This window comes from Phacochoerus africanus, chromosome X (assembly GCF_016906955.1).
Source record: "Phacochoerus africanus isolate WHEZ1 chromosome X, ROS_Pafr_v1, whole genome shotgun sequence".
NCBI lineage: Eukaryota > Metazoa > Chordata > Mammalia > Artiodactyla > Suidae > Phacochoerus > Phacochoerus africanus.
Genome location: NC_062560.1, coordinates 18,351,329 through 18,368,755, shown reverse-complemented (window position 1 = coordinate 18,368,755; position 17,427 = coordinate 18,351,329). Strand labels below are relative to the sequence as shown.

At 42.7% G+C, this 17,427-nt stretch overlaps 1 protein-coding gene across 12 annotated transcripts in view; it reads left to right on the top strand.

Moving 5' to 3' along the window:
- Positions 1-17,427, top strand: part of SH3KBP1 (SH3 domain containing kinase binding protein 1) — a 340,925-nt gene that overhangs the window by 197,242 nt on the left and 126,256 nt on the right. Inside the window, exon 1 of one of the 12 annotated variants that reach the window (XM_047764121.1) lies at positions 5,232-5,537. The exons of 10 other annotated variants lie outside the window; for them this stretch is intronic. In XM_047764121.1, the coding sequence (XP_047620077.1) occupies positions 5,523-5,537 (15 nt within the window). In that variant the 5' untranslated portion in view covers positions 5,232-5,522. Of the gene's footprint in view, positions 1-5,231; positions 5,538-17,427 lie in introns of those variants that run through there. One more of the 12 variants, XM_047764120.1, reaches the window with a different exon arrangement.

The following is a 17,427-nucleotide window of genomic DNA, read 5'->3' as shown; positions in this document are numbered from 1 at the left end:
ACAGCCGGATTGGAAGAGACGTTTTTCCAGGTTGGTTGTTTACCCTACTGGATTCCTTACAAAGAAATCCTTCAAGGAGTTCCCGCAGTGGCACAATGGGTTAAGAATCTGACTGCCGTGACTTGGGTCCGATCCCTGGCCCAGTGCAGTGGGTTAAAGGATCTGACATTGCCGTAGCTGCAGCGTCGTCACAGCTATGGTTCAGATTCAACCCCTGGCTCGGAAACTTCCATGCGCTGTAAGTGTAGCCATTAAAAAAAATAGAGAAGGAGGGAAGGGAAGAAAGGGAAGAAAGGAAGGAAGGAAGAAAAGGAAAGGAAAGGAAAGGAAAGAAAAGAGAAAAGAAAAGAGAAAGAAATCCTTTAAGAAGCTTTGTGGTCTTCCTGTCTTAGTTGATTTCTCTCTCTCTCTTGAAATGATTCTGTTTTTTTCCCACATTTTCTACCATGTTCCACCACTAGACGTTGTGTTTGTAACGGTCTTTTTTCAACGCTCATCATCTTGACTCTCATTTAGAGAATCACAGTCATTCAAATTCATGCCCTTATAATATCAACATGGTAGCTTTCACTTGTAACAAAGAATTAGAATTAAAATCATGTATAAATGAGTTACTAATCATTTTTTAATCAGCCAAATTGCAGGAAGAGAAAATTTCACATCTTCATACATATCTCAGGCTTTTTTTCCATACTAGTAAAAATTCATCAAGCTGAATACTGATGTAAAATTAAAACATGTAAACATCTAAAGTGATGATCGTAGTTCCTTAAAAATGAGAGATTTATGTCTCTAATCCTTTGAAGACTAGAAAAAAGCTCTGGAATATCTCCAGGAGCTAAAGATATTTATTTTGACTAATGAAGCACAACTGGGTCAAAACCTTGTCATGATTACGTGAGACCTGTAGAACCGGATGTCTCTCACAGTGGTTGAAGGATAAGGTTTTGGATATCTCAGTTGAAAGACCCATGGTTTTTAATGAGCAGATGGTGTGAAGATGCCCACCGGTTGCCTGGGCTGGGATTTTCAGACTTAGTTTATGTGTTACCTTTCCTTATCTAAGAAAAGTAGGAGAGGGCCAGTGGTAGGAAAAGGGAATGAGAAATAGTATACAGGGTTCCTCTTTGACATGTTAGGTGCTATTTATCATTTTATGTCTGTTTGAGAGATACTTTCTAAGACATTCAGCATAGTGTATTTTCTACATAAAGTTTAATTGCGGCCAGATGGTCACCAAGAATCCTCTTCCCAAGAGGCCTTAAAATTGTGTCGTTAGGAATGTAGTGGTTGTTAAGCATGCAGAACAGACTGCCTAGGTTCACATCCCAGTTCTGCCTCTTCCTGGGACAAATGACTTAAGCAGTCAGTGCTTTAGATTCCTCATCTGTAGAATTGGAATAACAGGAGGACCTGGCCCATACGGCTGTTAAGAGGATTAAGTCACACACACACACACACACACACACACACACACACGCACACACACACACAAAAAGGTAACAGTGCCTGGCAGAGAATAATTACTTGATTAACGTTAGTAGTTATTATTGTTACCCTTCTGTTTGTTAGAACAGAAGGAGTGCTTATAAATAGCAGTGCAGCTTTCAGGATCATTTCTTTAACTTTTGATTATGGAAAAATTAAAACTCAGAGAAATAGAAATGAATTTTTGCTAAATCTCTGGTATCTGTGTTTTTTTGACTTCACGTCTTCACTGTCAGCCACTAGAAAGTATGTGTCATGGACGGGATTTGTAGGGCAGTGCAGATACTCTCTACGTACTCTGTATGATAGTGTGATGATGGCTACATGGTAATATACATTTGTTCAAAGTCGTGGATGTACAGTGTAAGAGTGAGCCCTAGGGTAAACTATAGATACTGGGTGGTAATGGCAATTCTCTGTGGGTTCAGCAGTTGTAGCAAATGTACCACTCTTGTGGGGGTGTTGGTAGTGGGGAGCTGAGCATGTGAGGAGGCACAGGGCATATGGAAATCTCTACCTTCCTTTCATTGTTCTGTGAACCTCAAACTGCTCAAAAAAATCTTTAAAAAAAAAAATCACCCTGAATTTGGACCCTTTCTTTGTTAGCCACCATTGTATTTATAGTTGCTTGAAAATCATTGGTAAAGTTTAGTTGACCGTCACTAAATATCTTTTGACTGGATACGTGAATACAGCATTTTGTCCTAATCCAGTCACAGTCGTAAAGGACGACTCGTTCTGTCTGGGGTCTGCTTGTAGTCTGGCTAGAGATTTCTTCTTCCATTTATTCATTAATTGGCTCATTCTTTCATTCACTGAAGCTTAATCGAATATATTTTATGGATCAGCAGTGGCAGCTCTGGAATTTCTAGATAAATGAGCTAAGGAATGATAATCCACTTGGAAAGGGATCGGCTAGTTGGCATGTCTGGATGCTGTATTAGCATAATATGTGCAGATTTTTCACCTGGCAGGTCATGTGTTTTGGGGAGGTGGGTGTGGTGTAGTTATCTGGAATGGAGTTCACACCTCTTCCCCCACATCATGCCTTGGATCAGCTGTCACAGGCAGGCCTCTTGGATTGTCCCTACGTGGGAGAGAGGTGGGTATGCATAAAAGTCATTATGGCGCAGGGGAAAAAGACTAGCAGAGGTACATTCAGAGCATCAAAGAGAATAGAGAGGAAGGAGCTGCTAGCTTTCCTGGAGGTCCAGAAAGAGGGGATGGGATGTCAGGGAGATCTTTTCAAGGAAAGTGGTCTTTGAGCAAAGTGTTAAAAGATAGCTGGGGGTTCATGGTACCGGCAGCGGGTACATGGAAAAGGAAGGAGCGTGGTGATAGAGAAGGGCTGGGTTTGGCCGGAGCGCAGGAAACATGGTGGGAGGAGCCTGGGGAGTCGAAGGGGAACCTGACCCTCTGCCCCCAGGTCTCTGCCAGCCCACTCGCAAGCTCCACTTCTGGGTGAGCTGGCAAGTTGGTGGAGGGGTTCCATTGCACAGTGTCATGATAAGAATGGCACTTTAGAGAGATAACTGGGGAGGTGCCGGGCCATGCGGACTAGAGATGGGAGAGGAAGTAGCTGGGAGGGTTGCCAGTCCCGGGGCTCCGTGGTTGATGACTAATTGGCCAGGCACCAGGAACTTCTAGTAGCTCTTGGAAAGGGGCAGATGGGCCCACCTCATGCACACTCTTTGAGTTGGGCCGCCGTAGCCTGGGTTGGCAGCAGAGCTGACACAAGAGCCAAGTTTCCTTTCAAAGAAAACTCTTTTGTGCATTGTGGAAAGCAGAAAGCCAGGAGTCAGCATTTGGCTATCTATGTTAATAGCTGGGCTAAGGATAAAGGGTGACAAAACTAAGCTGGGAGGGCATCGTTGAATACATTTCTGTATATGTACTTATGAACATCCTCACGTGTGTCTGTAAATCGCACCCGGAGAATGTACATATACATGTACGTGCAGTAGGCTTAGCTTCCTAATTGGTTTTTTAATAAATGTTTAATTTTAGAATAGTTTTATCAGAGTTATAGAAAAGTTGTGAAGATAATACAGAGTTCCCACTGTTGTCAACGTCTTACATTAATATGGCACCTTTATCACAATTAATAAACCAATATTGATACATGATTATTAGCTAAAGTCCATCCTTTCTTCAGGTTTCCTTTTACTTCCAGTCCTTTTTCGCTTCCAGGATCCCATCCAGAAGAACAAATTATATTTGCTTGTCCTCTCTTCCTAGGCTCCTCTTGGCTGTGAGAATTTCTCAGACTTGCCATGTTTTTGATAACCTTGGCAATTGTGAAGTTTTGTAGGATGCCCTTAAGTTGGCATTTTTCTGATGTTTTTCTCATGATTAGACTGAATCGATGGGTTTGGGGTAGGAGGACCACAGAGGTGAAATGCCATTCTCATCATCTCATCAGATCAAATCAAGGGTACATGCTCTGAACGTGACTTCTCCCTGCTGAGGCTGACCTTGGTCACCGGGCTGAGGGAGTGTTTGTCAGGTTTCTCTGCTGGAAAGATGGTCTGTTTTTTCCCCTTTTCTATAGTCAACTCTTTGGAAAGGAGTCCCTATACGCGCCTCGCCCTTAAGGAGTTGGGAGTAAAGCTCACCTCCTTTAGGGTAGAGTTATCTACATTAATTAATTGAAATTCTTCTGCACAGATGAGTTCTCTCATCCCTCCCATCCTAATTATGTTTCGAGATGATGATTTCTTATCTATCCTCTGAATTCCAAATGCAAATTCTGTGGCACTTGCCATTTGCAGCCAAGTGACATTTCCCCAACATTTGTTTTCTTGCGTGATACATAAACAGATTTATGTCTTCTCTACCCAAGCAGATTGCAGGTTTCTTGAGGACCGGGACAGCATTCAATTCAAAGCCCCTGATGTACCAGAGGTGGTTAATAAAAATTGCATAAATGGTCTTTGATTTAGATTAATTAAAAATTTCAAAAATTAACCATTGTTCATAACTGAAACCAATGATCAAGAGTCTACATATAGGAGAACTGTGGTAAGGTGAGGCTCCTGTTGACATGGTATTCTGCCTTGTGAAGTGGTCCTGACTTTGTAAGAGTAGCCAATAGGGTGCTTACTGTGTGCACCCTGTTGGCTACTATTTTATAAACATTTCACATATATTACTTATTGTAGCTTCCAGACATCCTCGTGGCTTGGTGCCATTATCCCTGTTTTATAGATAAGGCAACTGAGATGAACAGAGTCTCATAAATAAGTTGCTCACGATCACACAACTGGGAGGTGGCCCAGTTGGGAATTTGATCTCAGATGCTCTGGATGTAGAGTTTTGAAGTCTTAGCCATTGGGTTCTGAATGCATTGGAGTAGTAATTAGAATGGCCTCTCATTTGGGGAGAAAACAAGATTGCTATTTAAACATTTATTCTGATCTGTTAGGATGCTACCGATGACATGACTAGCGGCAGTCTTGCTCTGTTTTTCCTAGGGGACGTGTTTCTAAAGAGACATGACTGCTTTTCCTTCTTCAGTTTGTTCTTTTTTTAGTGAGTAATTTTTGTGTGGTACAACTAATTTAAAGAAAGAAATACAGGCCCTTCCACGATGCGCCTTTCACATACAAACCATATTTTAGGCATCTCTCGCTCCCCAATCATGTTATCTCTTGAAAGATCGTGGGCTTTTTATTTCTCTCTGACATTTTTTAACCAGAGGTGGTTACTGGGTCCTGCCACATAAACACCCCTTCAGTGTGTTCCTTGTCCACACCTTCACACCTGTGGGTCTGAGCAGGCAGCCTAGATTCCTGCGGCGATGGAGGCGAGGGAGGAGGACTTGTCATGAAGCCACCCAAGCCATGAATCGGCCCTGGCTTCCTGAACCATAAACAAATGCGAGCTTTGTTCTCCCCGTTGCTCATTCGGTCCCAAGTATGACTCAGGGTTAGGCTGGGTCCTTCAGGCTCTGTGCCTTTGGCTGTTGGAAGGAAGTGGGAGGGTTCCCAGGGAGTCCTGGGACCTTTACACACTGAAGAGAGGAGGCTGCCTGCATGATGGGAGAAGAGGTATTGCTTTTACTTTTTCTATTTTCCTTATCTTCTTCTTTTTATCCCTTTTTTTAAAAAAATGTTTTTGGCTTTCAGAGATGGAATAAATGCCCTTAACTTGTATCTTATCTGTACTCTTCTGTAACAAGACTCGTAATGGGTTTGCCTTGGTAGGTTAAAATGAAGTGTTTGCCAGCTGGGATCCCCATCCCCCCCCCCCCCCCCCCCGCTGCTGCTGCCTCCCCCTCCCACCCCCAGGAGCGGGGAGAGGGCTGTGGATGTGCTAAGGGGCAGCTGATAACATTTTCTAAAGTCAAATGTTACCCTGGAACTATTTAGCTGTTTAAACCACCCACCCAACCCCCCGCTTTGGTCAATTCAGCCATTAATTTTTCCAGATGTTTCCAATTTCTCTGTGTCTTGGTTTTCATGTGCTCGTACTGCAGAGAGTAATTTGGATGGGCAGTTTGCACAAGTAGTAACTGTTACACCATGTCACCGAGATGTTTAGCAATTACAGATGTTTGCGTGGTAAACAAATCCAGCTTGCTCTTCAGGTTAGCTTAGGAGAGAGAACACATCCACGCAGAGCAAGCCAGCTGTGGGGTATTTCACCCTTGGGGGGGTATGGACATTGGCGTTTTCCCTGGGGATGGAGAAGCTGTGAGTAGTGACTTCTGGGTGCTGTTGAACCGCTTTTTATTGAGGTAAAGCTATTTGGCTAATTTTGTAATACTGGACATTTATATTCATTTGCTCATATACAGAGTAAAATAGAGACACTAAATTATTTGATTTTCTAAAAGTCTACTAGTAATAGGTGGTCTGGTTTCTCTCTCTAAGTTGTTCATACTTGTCTACCTAAAAGCAGAAGTCTGTTATTTTCCAAACACAAAATAAAATTCCCTAAATAAACCACAGGGTAAGTAAGGCTTACAATGTGTCATGTCTTCCATATTCCTGTTTCTCGTTGAAAAAAAAAAATTTAAGGGGAGAGTTGACGATACCTATAAAATATGTCCCTTTAAGTCTTCTTCTGTCAGCTTTAACTTATATTTTCAAAATATAAAAGGAAGATAGCATGACAAAAAGAAAACATTGTTTTAACACATTATTTTAAGAGCAAGAGGACTTCTTGAAAAGTTTTTTGAATGGTGTCTGATCCTTGCCTGGAAGGATGTCAGGGCAGGCAGCAGTTGACTAAAATAAAAAATATATTCACCGGCAGTGGCTTGAGAGAATTTTTCTCGTTGAAAGCTATCTTCAATTTGCTGATTATTGTTATAATTATTATTGGCTGTCACCTGAGTTCTGAAAAGTAAAAATCAGAATTAGATGTTTATGTGTGCGATTTAGATCGTGACTCTTCAGGTGCAAAATGAGTGAAAACTTGATGGACTGTAAGTTGTGAAATGTGGAGAAGTCTTGACGTTGGCCTCTCTGACTCCCTCAGACTAGGGTCTGGAGATGGGACAGGTCTCAGGGCCCCTGGGACCCTAAAGGTTAGTGACCTGTAAACTACTCATTGCACTGCTGAGTACCCACCCCCAACTCTTTGCTTGTTTGTGTCTCAAAATGCAAATAGCTCTGTTACTTCTCTGATTACAGGATCTCTTTGCAATAATTATTATACTAATAAAAACTCAAAGAATATAAAGAAATTAGGAGAAATTGCCCTTAATCCTAGGATCCAGGAATAACCATAGTCAACATTTTCATGTATCTTTCCAGACTTCTATCTGGACCTGAATATTCATGCAGTATACCCATCAGTCTTGATATAATAATGAGGTCATATTAAATGTCACCTGTTTTTAAAACTTAACATATTATGGTCCCTCCCTTTTTCTGTCAGATAGCTACGTGATCATTCATTGTCATGATGCACCACCGTTTATTGAACCAGTCCCCGTGTGATAACTATTTGGGGTGCTTCCGCATTTTGTTTTGTTTTTTTTTTGTCTTTTGTCTTTGTTGTTGTTGTTGTTGTTGTTGTTGTTGTTGCTATTTCTTGGGCCGCTCCCGCGGCATATGGAGGTTCCCAGGCTAGGGGTCTAATTGGAGCTGTAGCCCCCGGCCTACGCCAGAGCCAGAGCAACGCGGGATCCGAGCCGCGTCTGCAACCTACACCACAGCTCACGGCAACGCCGGATCGTTAACCCACTGAGCAAGGGCAGGGACCGAACCCGCAACCTCATGGTTCCTAGTCGGATTCGTTAACCACTGCGCCATGACGGGAACTCCATGCTTCCGCATTTTTAATGTTAAAAACAATATTGTTATATGTGCATCAGTGTACCTTCACTGATTACTTCCTTTAGCTGAATTTTTAAGACAGAAATTTCCAGCTTACAGGCTGACTTAATTCTGGTTTGTTTTGGTTTGGTTTATTTTTTTCTTTCTTTTTTGGCCACACGCACAGCATATGGAAGTTCCCAGGCCAGGGATGGAATCTGAGCCAGGTCCTTAACCCACCGCACTGGGCCGGGGATCAAACCTGTGCCACCACAGAGACAATGGTGGATCCTTAACCTGCTGCACCATAGCGGAGACTCCAGGTTGGTTTTGTTTGTAATGAAAAACCCAAGTATATGATAAAAAATTCCAACAGAACAAAACTAAGACTTTCTCAGTCCCACACTCAGCTTTACTTCCCAGTGGAAATCCCCATAAAAGCTTTCTGTGTACTCTTATAAAAATATAGAATCTTTTTATTGTGGTAAAACATATATAACAGGATACCATTTTATTCCCTTTTAAGTATACAGTTCAGGGGCATTAAATACATTTACATTGTTATTCATCCATCATCACCATCCACCGCCAGAAATTTTTTCATTTCCCCAAATTGAACCTCTGTATTCATTAAATACTAACTCCCAGTTCCCCTCCCCTTAGCAGTTACCATTCTACTTTTTACTCTATGAATTTCACCACTCATGTAAGTAGGGTCATAAAATATTTGTCTATTTGTGGTTTATTTCAGTTAGCATAATGTATTCAAGGCTCATCTATATTGTGGCATGAGTCAGAATTTCCTTCTTCTTTAAGGCTGAACAGTACTCCATTGGATGGGGAGTTCCCATCATGGCTCAGCGGAAATGAATGTGACTAGTATCCATGAGGACACAGATTCGATCCCTGGCCTCACTCAGTGGGTTAAGGAGCCGGCATTGCCGTGAGCTGTGGTGTGGGTCACCGACACGGCTCGGATTTGGTGTTACTATGGCTGTGGCATAGGCCAGCAGCTACAGCTCTGATTCGACCCCTAGCCTGGGAACCTCCATATGCCATGGGTATGGCCCTAAAAAGACAAAAAAAAAAAAAAAAAAAAAAACCAACCAACCCAGAAAACTCCATTGGATGGATACATACCAATTTGTTTAACCGTCCCTCTATTGATAGACATTTAGGTTGTTTCCACCTTCCAGTGACTGCGAATAACGCTGCCGTGAACACTGGCATTCTGATCCCTGTTTGAGTCCCTGCTTTCAGTTTGTTGGCTACATCCATATGGGTAGAATCACTGGATCACCTGGTAATTCTCTTTTTGATTTCGAGGGCAACAGCCATACTGTTTTCCAGTGGCTGCACTGTTTTACGTTCCCATCGGGATTCCATGTCCTCCACGTGCTTGCCAACACTTGTCATTTTCTGTTTGTCTGTTTTTTAGTAATAGCCATCCTAATGGGCATGAAGTGGTACCTCACTGCCGTTGGAGTTGGTGTTTAGCGTGTGCTCGTGTCGCCTGTCACTAAAAGGAAGGAGGAGTTGAGGGAAAGGCCTTCTGTCTGAGAATCCCCATGAACTATAGTAGATCAGCTAGACAGTCATGAGAGATTACAGACTGCTTTGAGGAAGGGCTAATTCACCCTGGTGCTGCAAAGCCTGGGGAAAAGATGAGGGGAGAGCCTTGGTGGTTGCTTGGAATCAGAGATTTAAGGGTGACGGGAGCGCTGCTTCTCATTGAGCCGCACACAGGTTGACAGAGAGTGGATGCGAATCAGTTCTTTTGATAAAAGATGAATTTCTCTTTTGTGCTATTTTAATTCTAAACGATAGTGCTTGTTTCATCTTACATTTTGGAGAAAGCCAGTTTTATGATTGATTTTTCTCTCCTCACCTTCTGCTCTGGAATTCCTTGAGATAGGACGTGCAAGTCCTTATTTGTGAAAGTACCTTATTTGCCAAAGAGTTTGTTTGCTTCCATTGCCATTTTTCCATGGGGTGGGCTGAAGGATCTGTCAGTATTTCCTTGCAGCTCTCTTCTGTTCATATACTAACAATTATTTCATAATATTTATGATCCTAGAGTTTGAAGATGGTTGTGGCTCCTAAGATTCAAGGTTTTGAACATTTCTGCATGGCCATTAAAATAATCGTGCTCCTGTACCCAGATTGTCTTTTTCTCTCAGAGATTCTCACGTGTTGTAAAAGTGATGTTCTAGGCAACTGGATTTTAATGGGGTGGATTAAGTTTAATGCTCTATGAAGACTGGCAACTTTAAAACAAGCCGTTCAGCTTACTTTGCATGCTAGTACGTCTTTGCTCACATTTGAAGAATTCAGATCACAGAGATTGTTGAGTCAGTCAGCAGCCCGTCTTGTACCCTTCTGTGGCTTCCAAGGCCATTTAAAAAGTATAAGATGACAGCCTGGAGTTCCCTTCATGGCTCAGCAGGTTACGAACCCGACTAGTATCCATAGCGAGGCAGGTTCAATCCCTGGCCTCACTCAGTGGATTAAGGATCCAGTGTTGCCGTGAGCTACGGCGTAGGTCACAGACGCCGCTCGGATCTGGCGTGGCTGTGGCTGTGGCTGTGGTGTAGGCCAGGAGCTGCAGGTCCCATTCGACTCCTGGCCTGGGAACTTCCATATGCTGTGGCTGTGGCCTTAAACCACCGCCCCCCCCCCCAAAAAAAAAGAAAAAAAAAAGAAAAAGGTATAAGATGGCAGCCTTATTCTCAACTCTGGCTCTTAATGTTGGAGGACATTTCCTAAATAAATGTATACCCATAAATGCTCTAGAAACACCTGGAAGCGTAAGTACAGTAACCCCTACTTACACTTCTAGTAGAGATTTCTCTCTCTCTAAACTTCAGCTATAAAGTAAACAATTTACCTATTAAGAGTTTGCCAGAATTGTCTTAAAATCTACTTCTTTATCAAAAGGTCATCATTAAGCCATTGCACAGATGGCCTGCCCCTCAGGAGCATCACCCCAATTAAACTTATCTTTGAACTTTTAGGAATAGAATAGGCAATGTTTGGAAACATCGAAGGCAGATATCTGGGGTGTCTCTCATTTAGAAGCTATATTTCTGTTTTGCTCATTTGAGATGAGGAAGTTAGGAGTGGTAAAGATGGATTTACTGCCTCATTTTCTTTTTTCCTCTTTCCCTTGCTAAGCATTTTCACCCACCAGTGATTTTAATCTGTTTTGCTCCATTTGTTTTGGTAGCATCTGCTCAGTCTGATCTTTGCATTTTGGTTCCTTAGTTGGGTTTCTCATTTTTTTTCTCTTCACAGTAGGCAGTTTTTCTGAAACTTCTCGGGTACCTTTTCTAGGCTTTTAACAAAATTGATAATAAGAGAAGTAAAGATGTAAAATGTCAAGAATTTAGGTCCTAGAGTTGTCCCAGTTTGTCTTCTTAGTACCATGTCTCAATTTGAGAATGAATTTCTTTTGCTTCAACCGCAGTATCCCCTCTACATTCAGGTGTTGTTAGAAGAAGAGAAAGTAGATTTGCTCCTAGTTTGGAATCCTATTTTCTTCATGGGATATGAATAAAGATACTGTTATTTTTGACTCAGAAGAGTCTGAAATGTTACAAAGCTGGTACCTCTATGCCCATGCATGGAAGTAATCTGCTTAAACAATGCATGTCACATTGGCGATTTTCAGTATAGGTGTGAGCAGAATGTAGTTGATGGGTGACCTTCCTGTGCTTTCCAGTCAAGAGTTATAGGCTCTCTGACATTTCAGTGTAATTATTTTTTGTCTTTTGGGGGCCACATCCACAGCATATGAAAGTTCCCAGGCTACGGGTCAAATCGGAGCTATAGCTGCCATCCTACGCCACAGCCACAGCAACACAGGATCAGAGCCACATCTGCGACCTACACCACAGCTCACGGCAACGCCGGGTCCTTAACCCACTGAGCAAGGCCGGGGATCGAACCGACGTCCCCATGGATACTAGTTGGCTTCGTTGCCTCTGAGCCATGATGGGAACTCCTTTAGTGTAATTTTTGTATTCACTGCCCAAGAGCTCAAGCGACTACAGGTTTTCTGACTAGAGCCTTCAGTCATAGGTCATTAGGCAAGAGAGGAGAAAAGTGATCAAGGCAAGAGATGACCAGAAGTCTTGAGAAAATTAGTGAGAAACCAAAAGAGATATACCTGGATCAGGGAGACATCACAGTTCCCAAGTACGAAAAGCGGTCGTATGGGGGGCGGGGGCAGGGAGCCATATGTTTTCGTGTAGCCCAACCCCGACATTAGTCTAGAAACTCTCTGAAGATCTAACATGGGTTGATAGTCTTGTCATGACATCGAATGACTAGAAAGAGGTAGGAGTCTCCTGAGAAGTGATGACAGAAGACCGTGAATGAAGATGGTCAAGAAACTAGGACTCAGGAGATGGCTCAAGAGCGTGGAGAAATGATGGGCATTGTCGCAAAGCATGAAAACAAAACAGAAGTTGAGGAGGAAGTGAGATGTGGGGGTTGATGGTTGACTGTTCTCTGGTCCACTGATGGCTGAAAAAAGGGGGAGCCCCCTTTAATTTGAGACATGAAAGCCCGCTTGGGAATAAGGGGGAAGTAGCCTCTAATGCGTGCTGATAAACTCTTCCTGGTCCTGTGGTGGGAGGGGTATGGACCTCTTTCCCCTGAAAGGTCCTGTAGAATTGGATAGATGACCATCTGAAACCCGCCTGTCTGAGATAGATTAAGTATAATAACTCAGGAGTAGGGAATGGGTTATAAACTCCAGAAGTACCGTCCCTGGTCTCCGCCCTCTTTTGTCACCATCTTCCATGAATCTGTATTGTTTTCCCTGTGCTGAGCCTATAGCAAGTCTTTGTGGACGGCACAAAGAGGAATTGCTGCGCTCACTCGGGAACTCAAACGTGAAGAGCCCTGAAATGAACGTTCTCCATTGTAATGGAAAAGGACAAGGGATTTCTCCAGAGCAGAAAATGCATCAACGGGGATATTTTGCTTTGCACATTGTCTTCCCCACGCCCCCATCAAAAACCGAAATATGCCTTTAGAAAATAACATATAACCACAAAAAGTGCCGTTTATGAAAGCACATGATTAAAATAGGTGATTTTGTGTTTTGTTTTGTTTTTTAAATGAGGGCTTTCTTTCCCTCTATTCTGTGTGGTTTGGAGTCTTTTTATATATTACAGAGAAAGGCGAAGCGAATGAGGGAATATTTTAGTACAGAAAAATGAGAACATGCAAAAGGAGTAGTGAAAGACGTACAATTTTGTTCATATGGTAAGGGTCTGATTTGCCTAAAACTCATCAGGCATCCTAAAGAGAATTTATAGCCTTAAGAGAACTTTTTTCCTCATGAAACTTGCTACTAAACTCAAGTTCGAATGAATGAAAGAATATGAATGGAAGCCAAGCACAGACTGAATCGCACTTTTGCTCCAACAGCCCAGAAGTTATTCTCCAAAAAGGTTCCTCTTAGAAGTGCATTTATTCAGTCTGTCCACACCCCAAACTTAAAAAAAATAAATAAATAAATGTCAGGCTTGATTTTTGAAAGGCAGCAAAATCAAAGTATGTTCACATTAAGTGGAGACGATTGTCAAATTGCTGAGAAATGAAAATAACTGTGAAATCTGTGTGATTTTAAGATTTTGATATACTTAAGTAAACAGTTCTAAGAGCAGGGGTTAAAATGGAACCTCAGAATTTAAGGGGCCTGGTTTTCATCACATTTGGCTTTTGTCCTATTTGAGAAAAGGTATGTAATAATTACTTCGGTTTGTGTTTTAAAAGTTTTTGCTTGTGGAGAACTGTCAGAAATCTGAGAGAATAATTAAGCTGTGGACCCTGTGCAAATAGATCACACCCTTTAAGTCAGTTCTTCTTCAGACACTGAAAAATGAGTCATCTATAAGGAATCATACATGAAAACCAGTTACAAAGTAAATTCAGCTCTTTTTTCAGTCCCTTTCACAGGTATGAATAGGAATTCATGGGTTTAATGAGAAGAGCAAGAAATAGATTTTTTGACTTTGAAAACATGTGATCAAATGACTTGATACTTTATTTGGAACAACATTTATTGAAAATGACTTTATATCATCCACTTAGTCACCACGGATATGAACTGATGAATAACTATAAGTAAAGCGTGGTGATAAATGGCCGGGGATGCGCTATATGGGTGGTTTCTGGTAAGTTACTGTCATGACTCATTTTACAGCTGATGTTCTTAACATCCTCACTTAAGTCTTGGAAAAGGACATTAAATGACACACTAATGAAAGCTGCCTGTGATTTCTAGTTAGGAGGTGTTGCAAATCAAGTCAGACGTCATGGAAGGTGATCCATGGTGCTGGAAGGTAGGCCATCCTTTCTAGCTATATTAGTGTGTGCTCTGTTCTCCAAACTTGTATTGTAAAAGCAATCACTGGTTTGGAGGAGCACTGGGAAGTAGACAAATATAAAAGAAAGTAAAAAGCGCTACAGTGTAATCACCTCGGGAGCGACAGTGCTGACCTTTTTTGGTGTTTATTTTCACGCCTTTTGCCGTACATTTTTAACAGGTTGAGATCATACCACGCGCGTTATTCTTTTCACCCATGTAATTGTGTGTTTTTTCCCACTCAGCATGATATATAATTTCCCCTGTCAAGCTTTCAGTACACAGCTCTTTAAAAGGCCGTGGAATGTTTAGTTTTAAGGCTTTAGATACTGAGAGGACCTGGCGGTTTGGTGGTTGCATTGATTCATGTCAATATTACGCTTAAATGTCCCATACGATAGCTGAGAACGCCACACTTTCTTGAAAACCTGAAATAAAAGAAATTAATGTAGGAAAGCCATTTTGGCTTGTGGGCTGTGCAGCAGCAGTGGGCACTCCGCAAAGGTTTGTTGATTTTAATGTCGTACCTATGGGATCCAAACAGAATTCCAGTTGTCCCGTCCTTGCTGGTATTGAAAGAAGCCTTTAAGAGCAGCCTTTGGCAGGAAAGCCTGGCCCCTTCCAGGTAGAGGCCTGTGAATTCAGCTTTTCACGTCTAGGCATCCGTCAGTAATCTCTACCGGCGGCTTTAGAAATCGGTGGCACATGAGTTTAGCGTCTCATTTGGCCGCTGTTTCTTAACTGCCTTGGAAGGAGGATCTGTTTGGCCTGGCGATTTAGGATTTCTTCATCCTTTACTGAGTGGATGCCAAGCTTTGTAAACGATGGCTTGGGGTGATTTTCTATGGTGGTGTGTTTGCTCCTGAGGATCAAAATGCCCAATAAAAGGCTTTCTGTTCTCTGACAACAGGCCATTTTCCCCAGACACACGCCTTGTTGTTTCTCCATCGTTAACAGTAGATAACAGTTTGGATGCAGCCAGAAGCAGTTGGCATGGGCCTGCACTTGAGGGGCTTCTGGAACGGTCTTCCAGCCCCTTGCTGCTGGGTGCCACCTTAACCAAAGCCTTATTGACCCGAAGGCTCTGTGGCTTGTCGGCTCTGGTCCTCGTTGGTTCTCCTCTTTTCTTTGTTCTGTCTGCCTTTCCTCCCAGGCAGCGACTACGTGGTGATGGCTGTCGCTTTTCTTCCTTGCTCGTTTTTCAGAATCACCGCATTCCTCTGAGCCCATCTCTGCCGTGTGCCTGTCTTGGAAAAGTTGTTTCGTGTGTTCCAGTCCCCGGGCAAGCGAACGGGGCGGTTCACCTGCTGTTTTAAAAAGCGGTTGTAATTGAAACAGCCATTCTCTGTAACTAAAGAGGCGTTATGATGATTGATTTTTTTTTTCATTCGGTAAAATCCAGCAACAATAATAATGGTTAAGCATTTTCTATACATTTCTTACCATTTAATCTTCCTAGGAAATCTGTGAGGTACATATTCTCTCCATTTCAGACAAGGAAACTGTGATCTAAAGAGGTGAAGCAATTTGCCCAAGATCACATAGCTGGCAGGTCTGATCTTAGAGAGGATTCCTGCTTCATATGAATCCCCTCCTGGCACCAGACGCTGTCAGGAAAGAGGGAACAGGTGGATTTGTTGCATTGTTATATCCCTAGCACCTAGAAAATGCATCGCACACAGTACTTTCTTTATAAATCTAAGCGTTTTGGTGAATGTTGAATTTATTGCTGACTGAAGTAAATTCTGGATATTGAGTGCCTCCAGGATGCAAGGCACATCAAAGCATATAAAGATCACCAAGACACAGTCCTTGCCCTGCAGTGCTTGCAGTCTCAGTCAAACCGACGTATACGTAAGTAGCCGTACTTACAAGGCGGAGGATGGTGAGAGCCACTCGAGAGCCTAAGAGCAAGTTCAGTAGCAACGGGGGGAAGTGAGAGAGGACTCCAAAGATTGGCATCTAGGATACGTGCATGGAAGGCATGCCATTTGGGTTCACCCCTCAATGCTGGATCCTTAACCCACTGCCAGGCCAGGGATTGAACCCCTGCCTCTGCAGTGATCCAAGCTGCTGCAGTCTCAGTAACTGGTCACTGAAGGAGCCTGAGCTTAATTTAATCTGTTTTTGAGGATCTCCCTTCTTGGAGCTCCTTGCGGTCTTCTTTCTAAGTATCCCACTCTCCATCTGAAAGAGGTGAGCAATGTGCACCTGACTGCTGGGTATACTTAGGAAGTGCCTTTTGGAATGAATATGTGATGTGAACTCATTCTTTGTAATAAAATTAAAATACAAAGATAATGTCATTGAGGGGTTACCACTGTGGCACAGTGAGTCAAGAATCTGACTGTGGTGGCTCAGGTTGCTGCAGAGGTCTGGGTTCAATCCCCAGCCCAGCACAGTGGGTTAAGGATCTGGCATTGCCACAGCTGCGGCACAGGTCACAGCTGTGGCTCAGATTCAGTCCCTGGTCCGGGAATTATATACATATATTTGTGTCTTTAACCTGTTTTGCACTTTTCTCTTCCCTTCTGCTGTAAAATTGAGGAGCCCAGGTGATTTTAAAAAAAGGAATGAGAAGTTCCCACCGTGGCACGGCAGGTTAAGGGTCTGGCATTGCCACAGCTGTGGCGTAGGTCATAGCTGTGGCTCGGTTTAAATTCCTGGCCCAGGAACTTTCATGTCCCATGGGAGGTGCCGAAAAAGAAAAAAAAAAAGAAGTGTTTTTCTTTGGGAATCTGTGAGGCAGAGTCGATGAAGTTAAAGAATGAGTCCTATAGGATTGAAGCCAGAGCTGTTTAGCATTCGCTAGATTTAGAGGTTGTCTTTAGGGGCAGTAAGCTCTCTTTCATAGAGTGTTTCCTGGAAGACTGAGCTGAGTTTCTGGGCAAAGATGGGTTTGTTCTCTCATTCACCTCACTACATGCCCTCTACACCCCTCATTATCTTGTGGTCGAATACTAAATATCGGGATATCAGAGCCTCATGGGCAATTTTTTGTCATTCTATTCAATATTCCTACATAGAGAGGAGAAGAGGAATATACACTGGCCTTTTAAAAAAATTGTGGTAAAATATGCATACCATAAAAGTGACCATTTTAAGCATTAGGTGTTCAGTTCAGTGACATGAAGTGCATCCGCATGTCTGTGCAACCATCACTGTCTCTCTCTTGAACTCCTTTCATCTTGTAAAACCAAAACTCCGTAACCGACAAGGCCCCATTCCTCCTGCCCCCAGCCCCTGACTGTCACCTCTCTCCTTTGTGTCTCTGTGAATTCGACTGCCCTAGGT